Source organism: Ammospiza caudacuta, chromosome 9 (assembly GCF_027887145.1).
Source record: "Ammospiza caudacuta isolate bAmmCau1 chromosome 9, bAmmCau1.pri, whole genome shotgun sequence".
In the NCBI taxonomy this organism is placed as follows: Eukaryota; Metazoa; Chordata; class Aves; order Passeriformes; family Passerellidae; genus Ammospiza; species Ammospiza caudacuta.
The window spans coordinates 17,890,069-17,909,131 of NC_080601.1; the positions used below are offsets into that span (position 1 = coordinate 17,890,069).

The 19,063-nt window shown below is 36.9% G+C and overlaps 1 protein-coding gene across 2 annotated transcripts in view; it reads right to left on the reverse strand.

Annotated features, from left to right (window-relative positions):
- The window catches only part of KAT6B (lysine acetyltransferase 6B), a 93,050-nt gene that overhangs the window by 37,734 nt on the left and 36,253 nt on the right, over nt 1-19,063 (reverse strand). The window contains exons 2-7 of one of the 2 annotated variants that reach the window (XM_058810175.1): nt 13,948-14,056; nt 8,367-8,482; nt 8,128-8,209; nt 7,003-7,135; nt 3,007-3,062; nt 1,085-1,206 (exon numbers count right to left, since the gene is read on the reverse strand). In XM_058810175.1, the coding sequence (XP_058666158.1) occupies nt 1,085-1,206; nt 3,007-3,062; nt 7,003-7,135; nt 8,128-8,209; nt 8,367-8,482; nt 13,948-14,056 (618 nt within the window). Of the gene's footprint in view, nt 1-1,084; nt 1,207-2,679; nt 3,063-7,002; nt 7,136-8,127; nt 8,210-8,366; nt 8,483-13,947; nt 14,057-19,063 lie in introns of both variants that reach the window. The other variant, XM_058810174.1, reaches the window with a different exon arrangement.

Consider the following 19,063-nt stretch of genomic DNA (forward strand, 5'->3'; position numbering starts at 1 on the left):
TCAAAGCTGTCCTTTTCTCAAAAGAATGAGAGAAAAGGTATCAGCACAACCCTTCAAGAATTTACCTCAAAGAGTCACAAATATGCTAACACTGATTTCAGCTATAAAACTGCATTTAAGCTGATCAGAAAATGACTGCTAGGCTCTAAAGGGATGGCAAAATATAGAATAGTAAGAAAGGTGGGGGAAACCAAGCAATTTCTATGTCAACTTTTAGAAACATTACCACCTAACATTTTCAGGGACTGCATATGAAAGATAAAGAAAGCAAGTAGTGGGAACTGTTTCCATGAGGAAGCAGAAGTACAAGCTAATAATGAAATGGAATCTTTAAACTCAATTTGAATTTGTTGGTTAACAAGCTGTGAAAGAAGACTGCAAAAAAGTCATTGTATAATGTCAGTTCTTGTACACTAAACCTAAAAAAACTTGACTTGTATTACTGAAAAAAGTACAACACACAGCCATTTATGATGTCATTTTGAGAAAGCAGCAATTGAAACATTACATTCACCCACCTTCTGATCTGGGTTCTCACAGACACTGGTTGTTCATTTCACAGACAGAAAAGTAAAAGTCTGGTTCACTAGTCTGATTCAGCTCAAATATTATCACTGCTAGATAAAGTCTACAGTATTTAAACTCAAAGTGTGGTGACTAATCGAGTAAAATGAATTTATGGACTCACTGAACCTGGTTTCCTGCCAAGCAGTATTTTCTGGGAGTGACTTAGCTTTTCAGAATATCTGCTTCATTTGCAGAGGAAAATCATTACTGACCAATATCCTCTCAGTCCTGACCAGGACATCAGCTACTTTTCAATTTTATGTTTGATCCTGTAGTCCTGTTTCCAAAATGCTCAAGTGTATCTTTCAAAAATCTATCTTAAGTGTCACTTATCATCTGATCCATTCCAGCACAATGCCTTGTCTCCTATCTGCATATACAGTGTCTCCCAAACAGAATTCACAGCAAGCATGATGCATTAGATTAAAAGGAATATATCAGAAATGAAGATGAAGAGACTTTTTATTTATAGTTTATATTTACAGAAATAACTATATTTTGGCAACATGATTCTTACCTCCAGGGAAAGTTCTCGGGCCTGCTTAAACACTTCCAAATCCTCCTGTGTAACAGTGTCCTTGCTTCCCAACAGAAATACATCCGTATTTTCTTGTTTGATGCTTAGTTTGATTTCAGTATCTGTTATTTAAAACCAGCAAAAAGTTTATTCACAGACATGAAGGTTATATGTGCACTAGCACTACTAAACAGGATTGCAACTATGGCTGTTAACAACTCCCCATTCTAACCAAATTTGGGATTCCTAAGTAACAGAAGTGAACCCTTCACCCCCCTTATTTTGTAGTTTGCTGCTGCACAAGGCATTTTTTGGTACTTGCTTGTTTGTCTGTATAAGCCTTTATAGTCCAGTTCTAACAAATTAGTTTTGAACCTCATGAAATGGAGCATATTTGATTGCTAGAACTATGCCACCTGATAAATTCCAGTATACTCTGGAAGGTATAAAATAAACACAGGAGAAAAAAAGTGGCCCTTAAAACTTGAAGATTAATGCTAAACTAAGCCTGCATTCAAACATTATAAATTAGGTTTTTTTTCTCAAATAAAAGTAATAAAAAGGTAGTTCACAGCAGTAGAGATCAAGTGTTGTGGAGACTGCAGCACGATGGAACTGTTCATGAAAAAGCAATGGAGCAGAGGGAAATGAATTGAAATGCCCACCATTATAAGCACTGACAGCACACAATCATGATGACAGCACTACTGCCACAGGAAGGGCAGGGGGAGAACAAGGAGGTGGCATGACAAGTGGCTACTCATGCGCTACTACACAGCCAGAAGCAACATTATGAAGGCATTTGGGGCTCCTAGTGTCACTACAGATGCAAAAAATAAAAAAGTGGTGTGGTATTAGTCAGGGAAAAAAAAAAAAACAACAAAAAAATGTTTTGGAGATTTAGTCAGCATTAGATAAAAGGTCAAAGTTTTGTTGTTTTTGTATGAAAGTGAAGTAAGAACAAGAGAAATAGCTAAGGCCTATGTGATAAGAGTTCTGGTTTTGGACGGGACGCAGGTTTGGTTGGCGCTTCGACCTTTGCTTACCATCATTCTGATCAGGTTTAATCCTTCCGTCTGTCAAGCTCCCCTTCCCTGGTGAGGGGGTCCCCATCTGAGGGGTCATTTTATACTTTAATCTGCCTAGAATCCTGTGCTTTTTAAAGAAAACTGTTCTCCTAAGGTGAGAAATTGCTTTAAAAGCATGTCCTCTAGACACACCCCATCCAGAGGCACAGGCATGAGACACAAACCTACTCCTAACCTCTTTCTTTCCACAGAAATGACTTTTAGATGTTGATGTGGAAGGTAATTCTGGTTTACTACACAAGTGCTTGAGGGGTGCATAGCTTGGGTGACGCTTTTTTCGAGACTGTTCATGAGTGGTATAGATATGAGAGAGTCCATCAAAGAGTCCCTTTAGCTGACTGCTGCTAGGAAGGCTACTAAAGGAGGGTATGCTTGACTGACTGGAAGAACTTTGGGGAGAGTTAAAAGAAGCCAAAGTGCTGGATTTTTGAGAACTGGGACTCCGACCAGAGATGGGGACTGGGGGTAAAAGTGAAGAAGGTGGAGGTTTTAGCTTTTGTGTGGTACCTGTAGCCAACACAAGAGAAGTGCATGACTGTTTCTGAGAGACCTTTTTCCTTGGACGATAGTGCTTTGAAAAGTCTATTATTTCACCTCGTGATCTGCGACCATCAGGTGATGGTGTAAAGAACTTAGTAAGGCCATCAATGAGACCTTTGGTTTTCTTGTTAACTTTAAGTGTAGAGGCAGATATGTAGGTGGAGGTGGTGGTGATTTTGGTGGTGGCACCAGGCCGAGTGGGGTCTGTAACAGGCAATCTGCTGCTTGAATCCTTCACAGATGCAGCATGACCAGATGAAGGTGTGGTACAGACTTTAGTCTTTTGACCCCTACCAGGTGACCCCCTTCCTGTGAATGCATTCACGGATCCTTCATCACTGGTTACAGACCTATGCAAAAATTTGAAAAATAAAAATCAGCATTCAAAATCTTTACTGTCAAATAGCACTATAGTTTATATAAGTTACCTGGAGCACTGTACTCAAAAATATCTTAAGAAATTTAAAGACACATACATTCGGGAAATACATTTCAATCTATGGCATAACAATCACCTTTTTTTCCCCTTCTCCTTTTTGTTCCCCCTCCCCCTCTTATCTCTAAAAGACAGTCCAAAGACATATAAAAAGTGCTGGCATAGCAAGATCTTCCAAGTATAGAGCCTCCTCATGTACTTTTAGGCATAGCCAAAGTGTGCCTCTTTGAAAAAATATCATTACATCATGTTTGTACAACAACTGCTCCGTCACCATAGAGTTTATTGTACACACAGAGAAGATGAATGTTTTCACTGTTAATATGATATCAAAACAGTTAACTTCAGACTACATTTGCTTAAACTGTAGAGAAAGTCTATTAATCCTTCAAAGCAAACAGTCAATCTTCAAGAAACTGCTTTTTTCCCCACACTCTTGTTGGATTATGTAAAACATGGCAATAAAAGTTACCACCAAAGACCTAAAAGCCAAACAAGGTAGTTTATTAAGAGCATTACAACAGAACCAAAGAAAAAGACTCTTTAAACATTAAAAATAGCAAAAACCAGAAATAGCAAAGGAAAGCAAAGAGCAAGACTAACCAAGGTGCATTTGCAGAAGAGCCATGAACTAATCAGGCCTAACACAGATGGTGTTAGGAAAAAACAGAGTAGTGAATCTTATTTAAATGCTAGGAAGAAAAAGCGCATACTGAAAGCCAACATTTGTGAGAATAGAATTACAGGTTTAACTAGTTGCTAATAACTGAAGAGAGGAACTACACTGCAAAGTAGTACATTCGAGCATACAGAAACAGAACTTTTGAAAATATAAAAGAAATAGTTATCAGGACATACAATCAAATTACAAAGCCAAACAAAGTACACAGTGGTATCACATGCTTTCTTTCATTCCCTTTTCCATCCTGCTCTTTGAAGTTCACTTATTTACTTTGCAGCAGAAAGTTTTCTTCCACAGACTTCAGTATCTCAATTAAGAGGGTAGAAGTAATTAATTGCAACAGGTTACTTCTAATTAGGGATTCAACAGCCAAGGGCTGCCATCTGGTTACTGACCTCCAAGGGCCCACCAGCTTAAGAACCAGCCCTTCTTCCACCCACACATCCTTAAATTTGGTTAGTTCCTAAGAGGCAACAAAACCAAAAACTTCTAAATCTTTTGAATCCTTTGGTGTCATACACATAAGTCCATCCCAAGACCTGTTCTCAGTGCCAGATGTGGGAACCACCAGCAGTGCCAGAGGCCAGCACACACCTGGTTTAAGTTAATCTTACACAGTAATTTGCCTGTGAAGGGCTTCCAACAGATGGTCAACAGGCAAAAAATTATTCCAGTACCACTTGAAAGATTTTCTTTGTACTATACAAGCAGTAAATGGCATTGACTAACCTTCCTGTGTTTCATGTGACTAGACACTTTTTATGTTTGACACTATTGTCTTCCGTACTCCACAATCACTTTTAAATAGGATTTCATGCCAAGGAGTCTTTTCTCTTACTCTATCTCTAACCACTATTTTTCCAAAGCAAGATTGCTTTGTTTTATATATGAGACACTGAAGTAATAGAAATGTGCTGGCAGTATTGCAAATATTTATTTTACAAAGTGCTTCCCAAGCACTCCTGTAACATGCTCATGCAGCTCACATGCTACAAAGAAAATCTTTCTGAAAACATTAATAATCTTCATATAATACTAAAAGAACTTCTGCATCCTTTAGCATGATGTTCACTATAAAAGTTGCAGCTCAACATCTCAACAGCAAAACATAACAGGAAAACCCTCATAACATTCCCAACCTTTCTATTACATGTATGAGGAAGGAGGAGAAGCAGAATTAGTGTCCAGGGGTACACTGCTGCTAAATCCACCCCTCGGGAACCCAAACATGCATGACTGCAGAGAAGAAAGATGACGGGACTGTATTGGAACCGGTCCCGGTTCTGGTCAGGGCAGGGTGAATTTTTACAGTAGCCAAGGGGAACATGTCCAGGACTCAGTGGTTATTCTGTACCACCTCATGGGCAGGAAAAGGGACTCTCTTCCAGGGAGAAGGGGTTCTTTGCAGTTGACTAAGCAGGGAGCAGCTGGGTAACACCATGTCAAATAATCACATGTGAATTGTTTTGCCTGTCTTGTACACTTTGTTATTGGTACTGTAGCTGTTACTGTTTGCTTTCTTTTCTCACTCCAGTTTCCAGTAAATTGTTCTTATCTCAGCCTGGATCTTTACTTTTTGTGCCTTCAATTCTCCTCTCCAGACAGTGGCAGGAGGAGGGGGAAGCAAGAGAGCAGGAAGCCTCAGCAGTAGCACTCAGCTGGGGAGTATCACTCCTGAACCACAAGAGAGCCCTAACCTCCAGATCAAGGTTTATCTGTTTTCAAGGGTAAATAAAACCAGAGGTACAACTAAAGTCCAAGGCATAGCTGCAGATATAGGGAATATTTTTATTATGCACACACAATGATATATAGAAATCTCAATGATGTTGAAATTCCTAAGCTATTTATTCAGGAGGAGAATGGAGAAGTACAATGTTTCACTCAGTCTAACAGCATGGTCTCACCAGCCAGTACAACTACATCTTTTACTTTCATGTAGTGTCATACTTTATTCCTGTCCTGAACTACTTTACTAGAGCAACATACACTGAACTTCAGGACAAGAAACAAGAAGGCAAGATGAAAGATTCTGGAAGAGAGAAAGGCAAAAGACAATACAGAAAGATGCACAGCATCAAGTAAATCAACTTGACTAGTGCATTATAACTGCAAGTACTTTTCCTTCTATTTTCACATGTGGGCTTCACTGGCTTCAAAAATCCTTGTTTTGCAAAATGCCAAGTTTTACAGCAGCTCCCATGCAACTCTGAATAATACAAGACAGGTTTTTAAACTGTAGAGAATAATGTCATAATGTACAGAATGAGTAGTTGGTAGAGTCAGAAAGCTTTTCAGCTGCTCAGTTGACATAGCCAAACAGTTAAATAATACTTAAATAGGGGCAAAAAAAGGTGTATGTGGCTAGGAAGATGTGTTGGAGGGCAACATGCTACTGTAGCTGACACAGAATCTGTTCCTACTTAACACTCAGTGTAACATCAACTCAGTATTTCAACGCTACTTAAACAATCCTCTAACCAAGACTTCTAATCTCCAGCTACAGTGTTTCCTGGGAAGATAGATGGTAAAAAACACTACAGCACACTCTTGTTTTGGATAAACACAGTCCCGAGAAGCAAGAGGAATTGCAATCTCTTTTCCTAGTAACTGGTAACAGGTTGACAGCAGAATTCAAGTAATCATCTTTTCCAGAGTACCACTGAAACCACAACTTCTCTGTTACTTGTATAGTTTGCTTTTTGGAATGGGTTTTGTGAGCTGATATTAACAAAGTAATTTTTATAGAGTTTTCAAACCGCTCTTTGAGCAGAATGGTCTCCTGAAGTCGTCTATCATAGCTTGATATTATCCACTTGGTATTCTGTAGATACTACAATTATCTGAAGCTACATTTCAAGACAGCATATGTTATTATACCGAAGTTTATTTGCATCTGCTATATGTATATAAGAATTTTTGATAAAAACTTATGGAATCTGAAAAGTCAAGTCACAGTAATTTTTTTATCACCACCTGACATGACACCAAAAGCACCTACTATAGTATACAAGTTATTGAACATTGGGCTGAAAGGCACATAGAAAATCACTCATTATCTGTTTTCCCCAATTTGAAACAGAGTTAAAAACTCTGCTTAAACATATATGAAACTCTTATCTGACTACATTCTCAGAAACATCTAAAGAAATAAAAACCAAGAGAAACTTACAACATTCGTTGCTTTAATTTATTTTTCGGTCGTCCAATTGGTTTTGCATATCGTCTCCTTATTTGCGCAGCCTTCTCATGAAGCAGCTTTCTCCCTTTCTTCTTTGGTCTACAGACCTGGCAAATCCACATCCCTATATATAAAAAAAGTTTAATTAAACACAGTTTATCTAATCTGTACTGCAGGTGTGTACCAACATACATACCAAGTATATACAAAGTCAGCAAATTATCTCTTGAACAAGACATAGGCAAGGGAATGTGGACAGAAAAAGTGATCCACCTCTATCTATACTCTGAAATTTTTAAAAGCAAAGTGCTCATGGAAAGGAGGATACAAGAGGCAACAAGAATCACAGGAAAGATTATGAGCAATTAGGTTTCTAGAAGAATTTCTGTTCTAGTTTGTCCCTCCTTATACTACCTAGATCTTTCTCCATACAGAATTAAGACAGGGTAAAAAATTTACATGTGTGATACAAAGCCACTGAGGTAGAGCATGCTAAATATACTACTTCACACCTATGGTATATTTGTTTTCATACACAACTTGAATTTAGCATCCTTTTAACATTAGGTAGCCAAACGTATTGTAGATGAGGCTGGGGACTGGGAGGGGAGGAACTGAAAAAAGTCTTTAATATAACTTTAAGATTAAATAGGAAAAGCCATAAATATGTAAGAGCAGAAGTGAGAGGTGCCATAGGTAAGAAACCTAGAGATTAGAGAACCTGAAGACAAAACATGCATTTTGTTTTGTTTGCCTGTTTTTCCAATCACTCCTACAAAAGGCAGTAAGAAAAATCTCTTCTACATGTTCCAAGAACTTCTTTGTCAGTGTATATACTCCAAGCATTTAAACAGCCTTTCTAAAATTTCATCTACAATAACTGGGGCAACAACTCATTACACAGTGAATACATCTGGTCAATTATATGTAGATATTTTTTATTTTCCTGAGGAAAAACACCCTCATATAATGACAAGTAAAATTTCCTTTGATATGAATGAAATCATACTATTTATCACTGAAAATAAAAACGATAATAGCATGCTTGACAGGTTTTGTCACTTAATACAAGACTGCAAATGGAAGTACTGCCATGGAAAGGAGTTTTTAGATCACCTTTTGGCATTCGGGATAGCGGCGGGTCACAGCACTCCATGTGGAACCCTCGATCACAGGAGTCGCAAAAAAGCATGTTATCCTGGAGGGGGCAGGGATGAGGGGGTGGACAAAAGGAAAAAGGAAAAAAAAAGACTTAATACAGCATTGTTAGAAGCTGTTTGCATTTAGACATGTGCTAATTATAAAGCTACTATAAACAAAGAGAAGTGCAGTAACCCTGAACAAATCTAACTTACTGCATTTTTGCCTTGGATCCTACATGCACTGCATGTCTTGCATTCAATACACTGCCACCTCAACGCCTTCACATTTGTTGTTAACTCGGGACAGAATTTCAAACATGATGGATGTCCTAAAAAACACCAAAATGTTATTGAGAGGTTGAGATTTAAGATGGGTTAGATTGATTCTGAAGTTCAGCAGGATGTAGCCAGCACCACCAGAACCCTGCAAGTACCATCTGCTTTCGGAATTTTGCAACACATTATTTAGCGCATCTACTTTATACAAATATACAGAATAATGGTCATTAAACCAATTCATGAAGACAAGTAGAAAACTGACTTTTACTGTAACTGACACCAGTGAATGGTCTACATAGGCATCTAAAACTGAAATTTTTATTTTCACTAGGTTATTTCCATAGCATATTAAACTGTCATTGGTTCTGAAAAAAATATATTTATAAATTGACCACATTCCACTTTCATAGCAATGCAAAAATAAACAGAGGAAACCTTCAGATTAAATTGCATTAGTTATTTTTCTAACTATACTAAGTATCTACCAGAGAAACTGAAAAGCCAAACTATATGCATTTCTTATTTCAATTACTTAATTATACACAAAGAACAATTTCAGAGTAATAAAAAGAGGAAAAAAATAATCTAGCAATTGGCATAAGGAAAACATATAGCAATACAAGGTTTAAAATTGAGGGGGTGGGTGTGGAGTATTGAACTACCACCTCCCACAAAATACAAAAATTCCTTGGCAGGACCACCCTCTTTTCACAGTAGTCTTGAAGGCCAGCAGGACTTTCCCAATTAACAGAGGCTACCAGGCAACTGAACACATCCAGCACCTGAGGCAATATGGGCAGAGATTTTTTTCACGTCTTCAACAACCTCGGAGCGTAGCCCTAATCCAGACAAGATAAAAGCACTGCTATATAGGAAGGGATAAGCATTCCCAGGGAAACACTTGATGAGAGTATTATGTTCAGAGATTATCTATCATGAACATAACCACAGAAGTTGTCAGAGAGAGAAGAATCCCTGATGCCATGCTGCACTTAGAGATGGCTGCAGCGACGTGGCACACATCAAAGGTGCTTTCCTCTCACTGTCAGAGTTGCAATGAGTGCTTTCTTCTAGGTAATGCTAGAGCTACAGTGATTCAGACTTTCTCCATCTACTGTCTCTCAGTCCAGGACTGAGCTAAAACACCACAAATGAAAATACAATCTCATCTATGAGCATTTGCTATTTTTGTCTAATGGACTGAGGCACAAATGGCAAAGACTGATGGAATTCAAAAGCCACCGGAATAAGTGACAATTTCAGATTTTACTTCCTTTTATTCTATTTATCCAAGGCTTAAACCGCTTTATAGTTAAACTTTGAAGGACAACTGTGCATTTTCTCAAAATAAAATGCAGAGATATAATTTATTAGGAAAGAGTAATCAATAATCAATTCAAAGAGTAGTTTCAGAAAAATATTGAAAAAGCATAATAATTTGATTCTTTGCATATACCAACATTTTTTAGGGTTAAAATTGAGTATGCACTTCCAAGAATGTGACAAATATACTACAACAGCAGAGATGAGTTCAATGAGATATTACTCCCTTCAATGAAACCCCCTAGAGAGGCTGATATTAGTAATCAATACCACATAAAGACTTATTTTATCAACTGTGACTTAACCCTATTAACACATTAAAGCATAGTTTTGAATCAATCACCTCCATGTAAATGTATTTAACTCGAGTTATCTACTCTGCACAGAAGTGATTTATTTCAAGGAGCAACTAAGTTGCAGTTCAAACTGTTGATTTTAATTTTGTTTTACGTAAGTAACTGATGTATAAACATATGGAACACCCATTTTCACTGGTTGGTAACCACTGCTTGAACAAATTAAGTATAACTGTATTAGTTTGTATCTCTTATCTACCAATGGAACATTTCTCTTTCAAGCAATTACACATCTTAATACATTTCTTTAATCACTAGCTCTTATTATCAGACAAAAATTCAAGAAAAATAATCCACTGGTATTAAACATGCCTGCAATTCCTAATCCTTGAGCCACAAGTAACTAGAACTGGAAGGCTGCAAATGAGAACCATCACTATGGATTTGCCATATTTTTTTCACTATCTTTTCTAGGTATGCACTAGCAGAGACAGCCCAGGAACTTGTAGATTTCAAAATACTGTATGATATGGTTTTCTAATAGCTGATAATACTCATTTTAGATACAAATTGACATAGTGCAAATGTAACAGTAACATGTATAGGGTCATGCCTACCAGACATTAAGTGGTAACCATCAAGTTTCAATTTTAAAAGGAACTGTTTAACTACATTCATAGCAGTTACACAGATTTTGTAGTTTAACAGATTTCAATAGTCATTTGAAGTTATGGTGCCCTTCACTGATTTTACAGCTAGCTTTTTTTTTTTTAATTGGAGAGCTGAAGGAAAGCATGTTTTGGGCTCCCAAACTTGCAGTATTTCACCTCTAACTAACCTAAACTCAAATTACAAACATACTCTTTTCTCCACATCCAGAAGCTGATGAAACTCCAAGAGGTTTCCAACCCTAGTTTCAAGTGTTTAAACTGGTAATTTCTCCTGGCTCAACCACGTGACTTTCTTTTAAAACTCAGCAGCATCAATATTTTAATGTATCAAACAAATTTACCAGATTTCTGGAAATGTAGACCTTTGCAAGCTGGAAGATTTCACCAGGAATATATACAGGCCTACATTAAAATGAAACACTTCAGAATTTGTTCACCCATGTTTGAAATGGTTAATATTTGTGATACACTGACGTGGCAGAAATAGGTGAGACCAGGAAGTCAAAAGTGAGGGTCTCAATCACTTTTGTGTCTTCCTCACAAAGCTGAGCCTTTTTTATTCGTTAAAGGATTTGATGAAAAAGCTAGTCTTTTAAAAGAACAAGCATTAGATCAGTAACTACAATTAAACACAGTGCAAAATAAGTTATGCTAATATCTCCGGTTATTTTTAACTTAAACAAAAATGCTGGGAACTACTGTGTAGATAATTCACAAAAACACCCCCTCAACTTGTGTCTGATCATCTTTAAGGTACATAGTGTTATCATTATTTAGGGAGACGAGCTATGAGCAGAGATGGTCAGTGCACCTGTCTTGGGGATGTACCAGTTTTTACTACCTGCAGCTTTCTTAGCAGTTCATTTTATCCAACTAACCTGATATCCTTATACAGACAGCAATAATTAAGACAGTTGCTATATTTCACTATTACTAAAGTATACCTTAAATCTCATTTAGAAAGTGATCTCTGCCCAGTTCTTCCCAAATATTTTCTGCCCCTATTCCCTCTGACCTGAGTCCAGTGTCTCCGTTGCTCTGCTGTCCAGCCTGCTCTATCCATCTTTGATAAGTAACCCTCTTGCCTCCTCAGGATAACATCCAATTTGAAAGGAAAATACCCATAGGTATTCTACTTTTTGCTATTTTTGTCCCCTTTAAAAAACATTTATTATAATTTTCCAGTCACTCAATTTTTTCCCCTCGTCATTCTACAACTTCAAACCCTCATAAAAATCTGTCAGCAGCATTCATCTTCAATTGCTTCTGCACATCTTGTTTGGAAAAAACAGAAGCAGAGTTCAATTCCAGTTCTCAAGTGTATTGATTTTTCAAAATCAAGAGATAAGGAAAAATGAGGAAAAAAACCCCAAACAAACTACAAAACCAGAATGCAGAGGCACTACCTGAAAAGACAAAAGTGACTTGACACAAAAACAAAAAGGGAAAACAGGCATGCCAGTAGTGGGCACTGCAATTTAATCTCTGATCAACTGAACAATTTGCTTGCTGTGCACAACATGCAATTTCTTTTCTATTTGTTAGACAGCAAGACCAGCTTTGAGATACACTGCAATGTGCAAAATTACAAATCCAATTACAATAAAACTCCACTTGAGTGAAGTTTTGTTATTTATAAATTGCACTGAAATTGGTTTTTATTTTAGTTAGGCATCAGTAGCTAAAGTTTAACCATCCAGCAAACTGACTGGCAGTCTCACTATTTCATTCCTTCTATCTAATACATCTGAGGAACTAATTAAAGATAATTTCATCTTAATGAGGCAGAGAGAATGTATCGGTGTTAATTCAAATAGAAGCTGATCCATGAAAGTCAAGACTTCCAGTTCTAAAGTGTCTTAAGACCCACCAGGGAATTATTACACAACAGAAGAGTGGCTGATATCTAAGCTCACCTAATAAATTTAAACTCTCTGCACCAAAGTCGACCCAAGTATTAATTTTGCAAATATCACAAAACAGATTTGAAAACAGAGGAGACCTGTAACCTATAAACCACTAAAGGAAGAAAATTTCAATTTATGAGGTTTACTGTTGCATACTGGGTTAAAAAAGTAATTTTCTTATTTCAGAGTATAATAACTGGGTAAAATACACTAAAAAAATACACTGGCTAAAATACAAAGCAACTATCAGGGTGACAATTGAGAAGTAGATAACCAATAACATTTCTTGATTAACTGAAAATATGTTTTTATCCATACTATCTCTATTTTTACTCAAGTACTGATGTAGCTGGACCTGAGAACTGCCATAGCTACTGTCAGCATACTGACAAAATGAAGATACTCATGGACTCCAGATGTACAGAATCACAGCATGTCCAGAGCTGGAAGGGACCTGCAAGGATCATCAAGTCCAACTCCTGGCCCTTCACAGGGCATCCCCAAGAGTCACAACATGTGCCTTGAGAGTTTTGTCAGTCTTGGTGCCCTGGAGAGCCTGTTCTAGTGCACAACCACCTTCTGGGAGAAATTTTTCCAAACCTTCCCCAACCCAAGTTCAGGCTGTTGCCTCAGGCCCCCGCACTGGTCACCACAGGGAAGAGAAGCACCTGCATTAGGAACAGCCACAGTCTGCAAGAGCTGCTGCAGCACACAGGAGTGAGGTACATGCAATCAGCAGGGACATTATCTTGTGCCTAACAAGCAACCAACCAGCTGCCCACCTCATGTGGTATGTTACTTAAAATATTATTCAAATTCCCTCTTGAGTAACACAATCATTTAATAAAAAAAATGAACTGAATACACAAGATGTGCAGCAGCAAAGACTGCTACATAGTCTTTATTACCATGATTATTCCTCAGCTTCTGAAATGCTGTAAATCTGTGCAAGCAAAATTCTTGACCATCATTTGAGTTTTCAAAGCCCACATAGATCCCAAACAACAACTGAATTCTTGTATTGTAAAAGTGTAGTTTCCTCCTCTTAATTTACTCAGCAGACCTATACTTTGACATAAAGATTAATTCATACCTCTCAGTTGTAATTATCCTAAAGATGACAAAATTCTAGTTTAAATAAACCAAACAAAAACAAAACAAGCAAACCAAGAAAAACAACAAATTCTTCTGTCCCCCTGGTTTCAGTTCTTGATCTATGTTTGTTCTAAGAGAGGATATGGTTCACAAGTTTAAAATATTTTTAATATACATACTAAAACATAAACATTCCTAGTATTTGTAAATTCAGCCAACTTACCACTGCTGCCACAATCTGCACAAGACAAGAGCTCTTCTGGCTTTTTTTCACGATTTGATTCTTTCGTTCCCAAGCAAAAGCTACATATTGGGATGGGATCAGCTCGTGGCTAGATTGAAAAATAAACAGACAGTTAGCTAACAAAAAAACTCCAAACCAAAACCCACCAGCCTCCAAGGCTTTTACTTGGTATTTTACTGTAGAACATACTAATTGGCAAGGCAAATGTCCACTTTCCTAACTTGGTTACAAAGTTTTCATCTTAACATACTTCCTAAACTTCAAGTTGGCCCATAATAAGCCACCCTGTATATCCACCCATGTAAATGTCTCCAATACAAGAGTAACGTTAACAAAAACAAGGAAAAATTAGAACATGGGACACTATTCTTGCACACAATTGCAACTCCAGAACACAATTGCTTGTTCTTCAAATGCAACAGTGCTCAAAGATGTAAACTAGTCTTTATTATAGATAAATATAGTTCCTTTACACAAGACAAAAACTCAAATTCAAGACATACTTTATTACTTCGAAATTCAATACAGCTCATACCCTCCTCTGAAATTACCATTTTAGGTTAAAAGCACTGGATTTAACAGATCAAGGGTTATCCATGCCAGTCTGGTGAGTCCCATCAGCTTTGACAGACATTCATTAAAAAAATGCAAATCTTTCAATGTCTAGAAGCAGTACACAACTCTTCAGAGAATTACTTCAGAATGGATACAAATCTACTTCCCATCTTCCTTATCAATTACATAACAAACAATCAGAATATTTATTATATTGTTTCTGCATTACATTTTAGAGCTTTAAAGAAAACACTAACCTGCAACATCCAAAATATGAATGTATTAACAACTACATGGAAGTATTTGTAAACAGGTCTGTAACAAATAAAATTACATGCAACTATTTCTCCCAAATGGGATAGTAAAATAACAGAGTACCTTCTAGCAGAGAGTATCACAATAACTCAGATTAAAATGGTTTCTTTTTTCTGTGAATTCTGAAGTGAATTCACAGCTTCCAGATTCAGGTATGCAATGCTGTTAGTTTAACATATCAAAGCAATCATTTATTGCCTTTACCTTCATTTTCCATTTCCTCTTTATGGTACAATATTTGAAAGCTGGCAGGCTATCTTCACTTGACCTATAAATCTGTATTCCATTACAGATCTGGGAAGTGGGGAATGCTTGTTTTTAAGGGTATTCTTGTGAAAGAATTAGTTCCATGGTGATATGCCCTTATATCTCAACACAATATAACACAGAAATATTGAAACTACTTTTATGTTATTAAGCTTTATGATCATTTTAAGTCAAGCAGCATGAAGAATGCTGACACCAGGAAAGTAAGTTTGTCCTAGCCATAGAAGAGGAGCCCACATAAACATACTTCGATATAAACATACCCCAAGGCACCGTACTTTTTCTGAAAACTTAGTCCTCAGCAGGTCTGCTCACTGTTCAACTCTTCACAATCCAATTACTGAAATACTGACAAACTTGTATACCCCAAAGAATACACATGAAAGATAAACAGAGCTGAACTTTTCAAAAGTAAGGATATGTGTGTTCCCTTCCATCATCTACAAGTGGGAACTGCTGTACCCTCCTTACAACCAATAGGAACAAACATCATCTGCAGTCTTTTGTCTTACTGAGCTCTCCAGTACAGATTACATGGTCAGCTGAAATATGAAATTGCTACTTGGATAAAAACAACTGTTTAAGATATACAACAGCTTTCAAAAATGGTCATGCTTCAAAAAAGAAGCATTATTGGTGTTGTCACTTTTAGGAGGATGACATTGAATGAGATCTGTAGTTCTAGAGGTGAAAAGGGTTGTACCAACTACTTGCAGGACTTTTCACTGGATAAAAACAATGTAGATATAAATAAAATAAGAAAGAATTAACTAGTTACTATTCTTGCCAGTCAGATATAATTCAACAGATCTTTCCCATAATTTTGTTTTCATCAGATATGTCACTGGAGCAAAATGATACTAACAAAAAACCCAAAGTACATAAACTATGCTAATAATAAGCAGCAGAAAAAGGGTCCAGAGCTATTCAAACAGATTTCACACCATTGTGTGGACATTTCTTAACTGCTACTTAAAGCTTAACACAGATAATTTTAAAAGACAGATTATTCTTTTAGCAGAATCCAGTAAAAATCTCCTCTTGGCAACCATTCCATTCTCTTTCCCTTCAATGTAACAGTGCTTTAGCCATTCCAAAAAGGCTTGTGCTGATAAATAATTTAGAAAGCTTACATGTCATTCAAATCCAGGTCCACAATCTCATCTATCTTTCCAAGATATTTTTTTTTGCTCTAGGAAAAGACATGGCCATTAGCCAACATTCATTTACTTCCCTATTTCAAACATGACCCCACCCCATCCCCCCCTTTTTTTTCTGAAGGTAAAATAAAGGACAAAGGTTGTTGGCAGTTCAGGGCTACAAAGACTGATGTTCCCATACCAAAACTAATCACAAAGAGCTTGCAAATCCTATCACCTCATATACAAGTTCCTAGAAGCTTACAAGCTCCAGTATATTCTTTGAAGCCATTTACATTCATAACTGTATTACAGGGTCTGTTCTCTCAACTACTGAAAGTTACAAACACACACGCACCCCTGTCAACACACTAAACAAGACATCATTTCCATTTGCTTTAGCTTGCACAGTCAAACCAAGCCTGAATTCATACTGCTAGTATTAGTTCTGGCTCACAACTGCCTCAATTAGCATCAACTATGGGTGTTTGGGGTTAATTTTTTGGGGGGGGGGGGGGGGAGCTAGTGCAATTTTTTAGCTGTTAACAACAGCAGCATGTCATCCAAACAGCAGTGCACTTCCTACCTTAATCAAAGGGAACTCTAAGAGAAATTAATCTATTTTTCTAATCAGTAGCTTATCTTCTAAAATATCGCCACCACATATCTTTTGAAAAACAACGGTTAGTCTTCAGGAAGGTTAATTCCATTTCATCTCTTACAGAATGAGTTCTATTCAAGTCAGTTATTCAATACTGCAGTATCTTGTACCAGATGAGCCAGTAATACTTTTGGTGTTAATATTTAATATTAATATTTGTGTTACAAAAGCTTTAGGAGTAGGGTGTCTGCTCTGTCTCACAAGGGAGGTCTGAATAACTCTTATCCAGTAACACACTACTGCTTCAACAGAACTAATAACCTGAGAAGAACTTTTCATCCCTTTAATTCTGTGAATAAGGTAAATGACAACTTGCAAAACAATTTCATTCGCTAGGTTGCTAGAAACTGAACATTCAAATTCAACAGACTGCCTTGTTCTAATAACTGTATTCCCAACTACAGTAAGAGCAAATTTAGAGAAATTCATCCCTCACGCCAACATGCATTCAGAAATTGAAGTTGCACAAAGAGCAGTCAGGAAATTCTATTTTTAAAAAATTAAGATAGACACACCATGGAGGAATAACAGACCATCAACTCACTCAGCACCTGTAAACAGGTTAGTTTTTATTTTACTTTCCAAGTAGAAATTGAACCATACTTATTTAAGTATCACACATTCAACTGCCATAGTCAATCAATCCCTCAAAAATCATACATACAACAACTGCAGTCCTTCAATCCTCTAAACAGTGTAAAAACCATTAACTGTGACAATATTGTATCACCAAAAAACACCACCAAAATCCCATTTTACAACATCTCTAATTTCAAAATTATTCCAAACAATAATTGATTGTGATTATTCTAATATTTGAAACCATTGTCACTAAAAATTCTTGAATGTGTGTACATTCAATTTTGTTTATAGCTTCCGTATTTCAGTCACTAAAGAACACAAGAATAAAAACCAAGTTCAATATAAGTTTGTGGTACAGATAAAGACTAAAAAAAAATAATATTTGTTTAGTGCCTTCAATAAGTGTTCTGTAATTGATGCAACTGAAAAAATCCACCCCAGAGCCCCCAGAAAACCCAAAGCATTTTAACTATTTGACATAGTTTACACATGGTGAAACATTAAGGACCCACTATCCTTACTGCTCACAGTCTTTACATATTCTGCATTCTGACTGGTCCACAAAAAATAAAGAACCATAGAATGGTTTAATTTAGAAAGAGCATAAATCTAATTCCAACTGCCCTATGATGGGCAAGGACACCTTTCATATCACTAATTCAGAAATGACAATATAGCGTTAGCATTTACCTGAACCAGTGCAGTGTCCATTTTTAAGCAAAGACTTGGAAGCCATTTATGCAACCAGCAAATTGTTTTGTTTATTTTAATGACTCACAGCTATCTATTCTAAAAACTAACAGCCTTGTCCCTGCACAAAACCAATCCTTGGTAAAAATTCAGCTGGACTTCTATTACTTTATGTCAGAACCTGTCCCAGAACTAAGGCCCAAACCAATTTTTTTTCCTATGTAGTTTCTGTGCTTGTGAAATTTATGTTTATTTGATTATGTTTATAGTGACCATTAAATTCTTAAAGCACTTAGTACATTCTAACATCCCCCCCCCCCCAAAGAGTCACATTAGGTCCCGAAAAGTTTTATTTTACTTTATTTTTGAGTATGCAAAGTTACCCAAAACTATAAATCCCACTCAAAGCAAGCAGATTCCTATTTGCATTGCTATAGCACTCTGAGGTTTTAAACAGATTGTCTGAAAACTGTTAGGCATTAGCTGTGTACACACAATTACAGTCTTAAGTGCTATCTCATTAAGTGTTATGCACACATTAAAAGAAATTAAAAGTTTCACACACACTCCCAAGAAATTTTACTAGCAAACCAAAAACCTCAACTGTTCCCATTAGCAACTGCCTCTCCATGCCTTTTCAGAACCACCTCAACATCATCTGACTACCTGTTAGAAAACACATCCTTGTGCATGATACCCAAACATTAGATCTCTGTTATCCTATGAACAGAAACAGCATGTAAGTAAGTACAGGGCTACCAGCAGAGAGGGGCAAATTTTACTGAAAAGTGAAGCTGCCATGACCTTCAATACAGATCCACTGTCCTGGTCCCAGCCTATCTCCAGCCTTAGGAAGGACAGAAGGAGCAAGCTGGCTTTCTCAGAA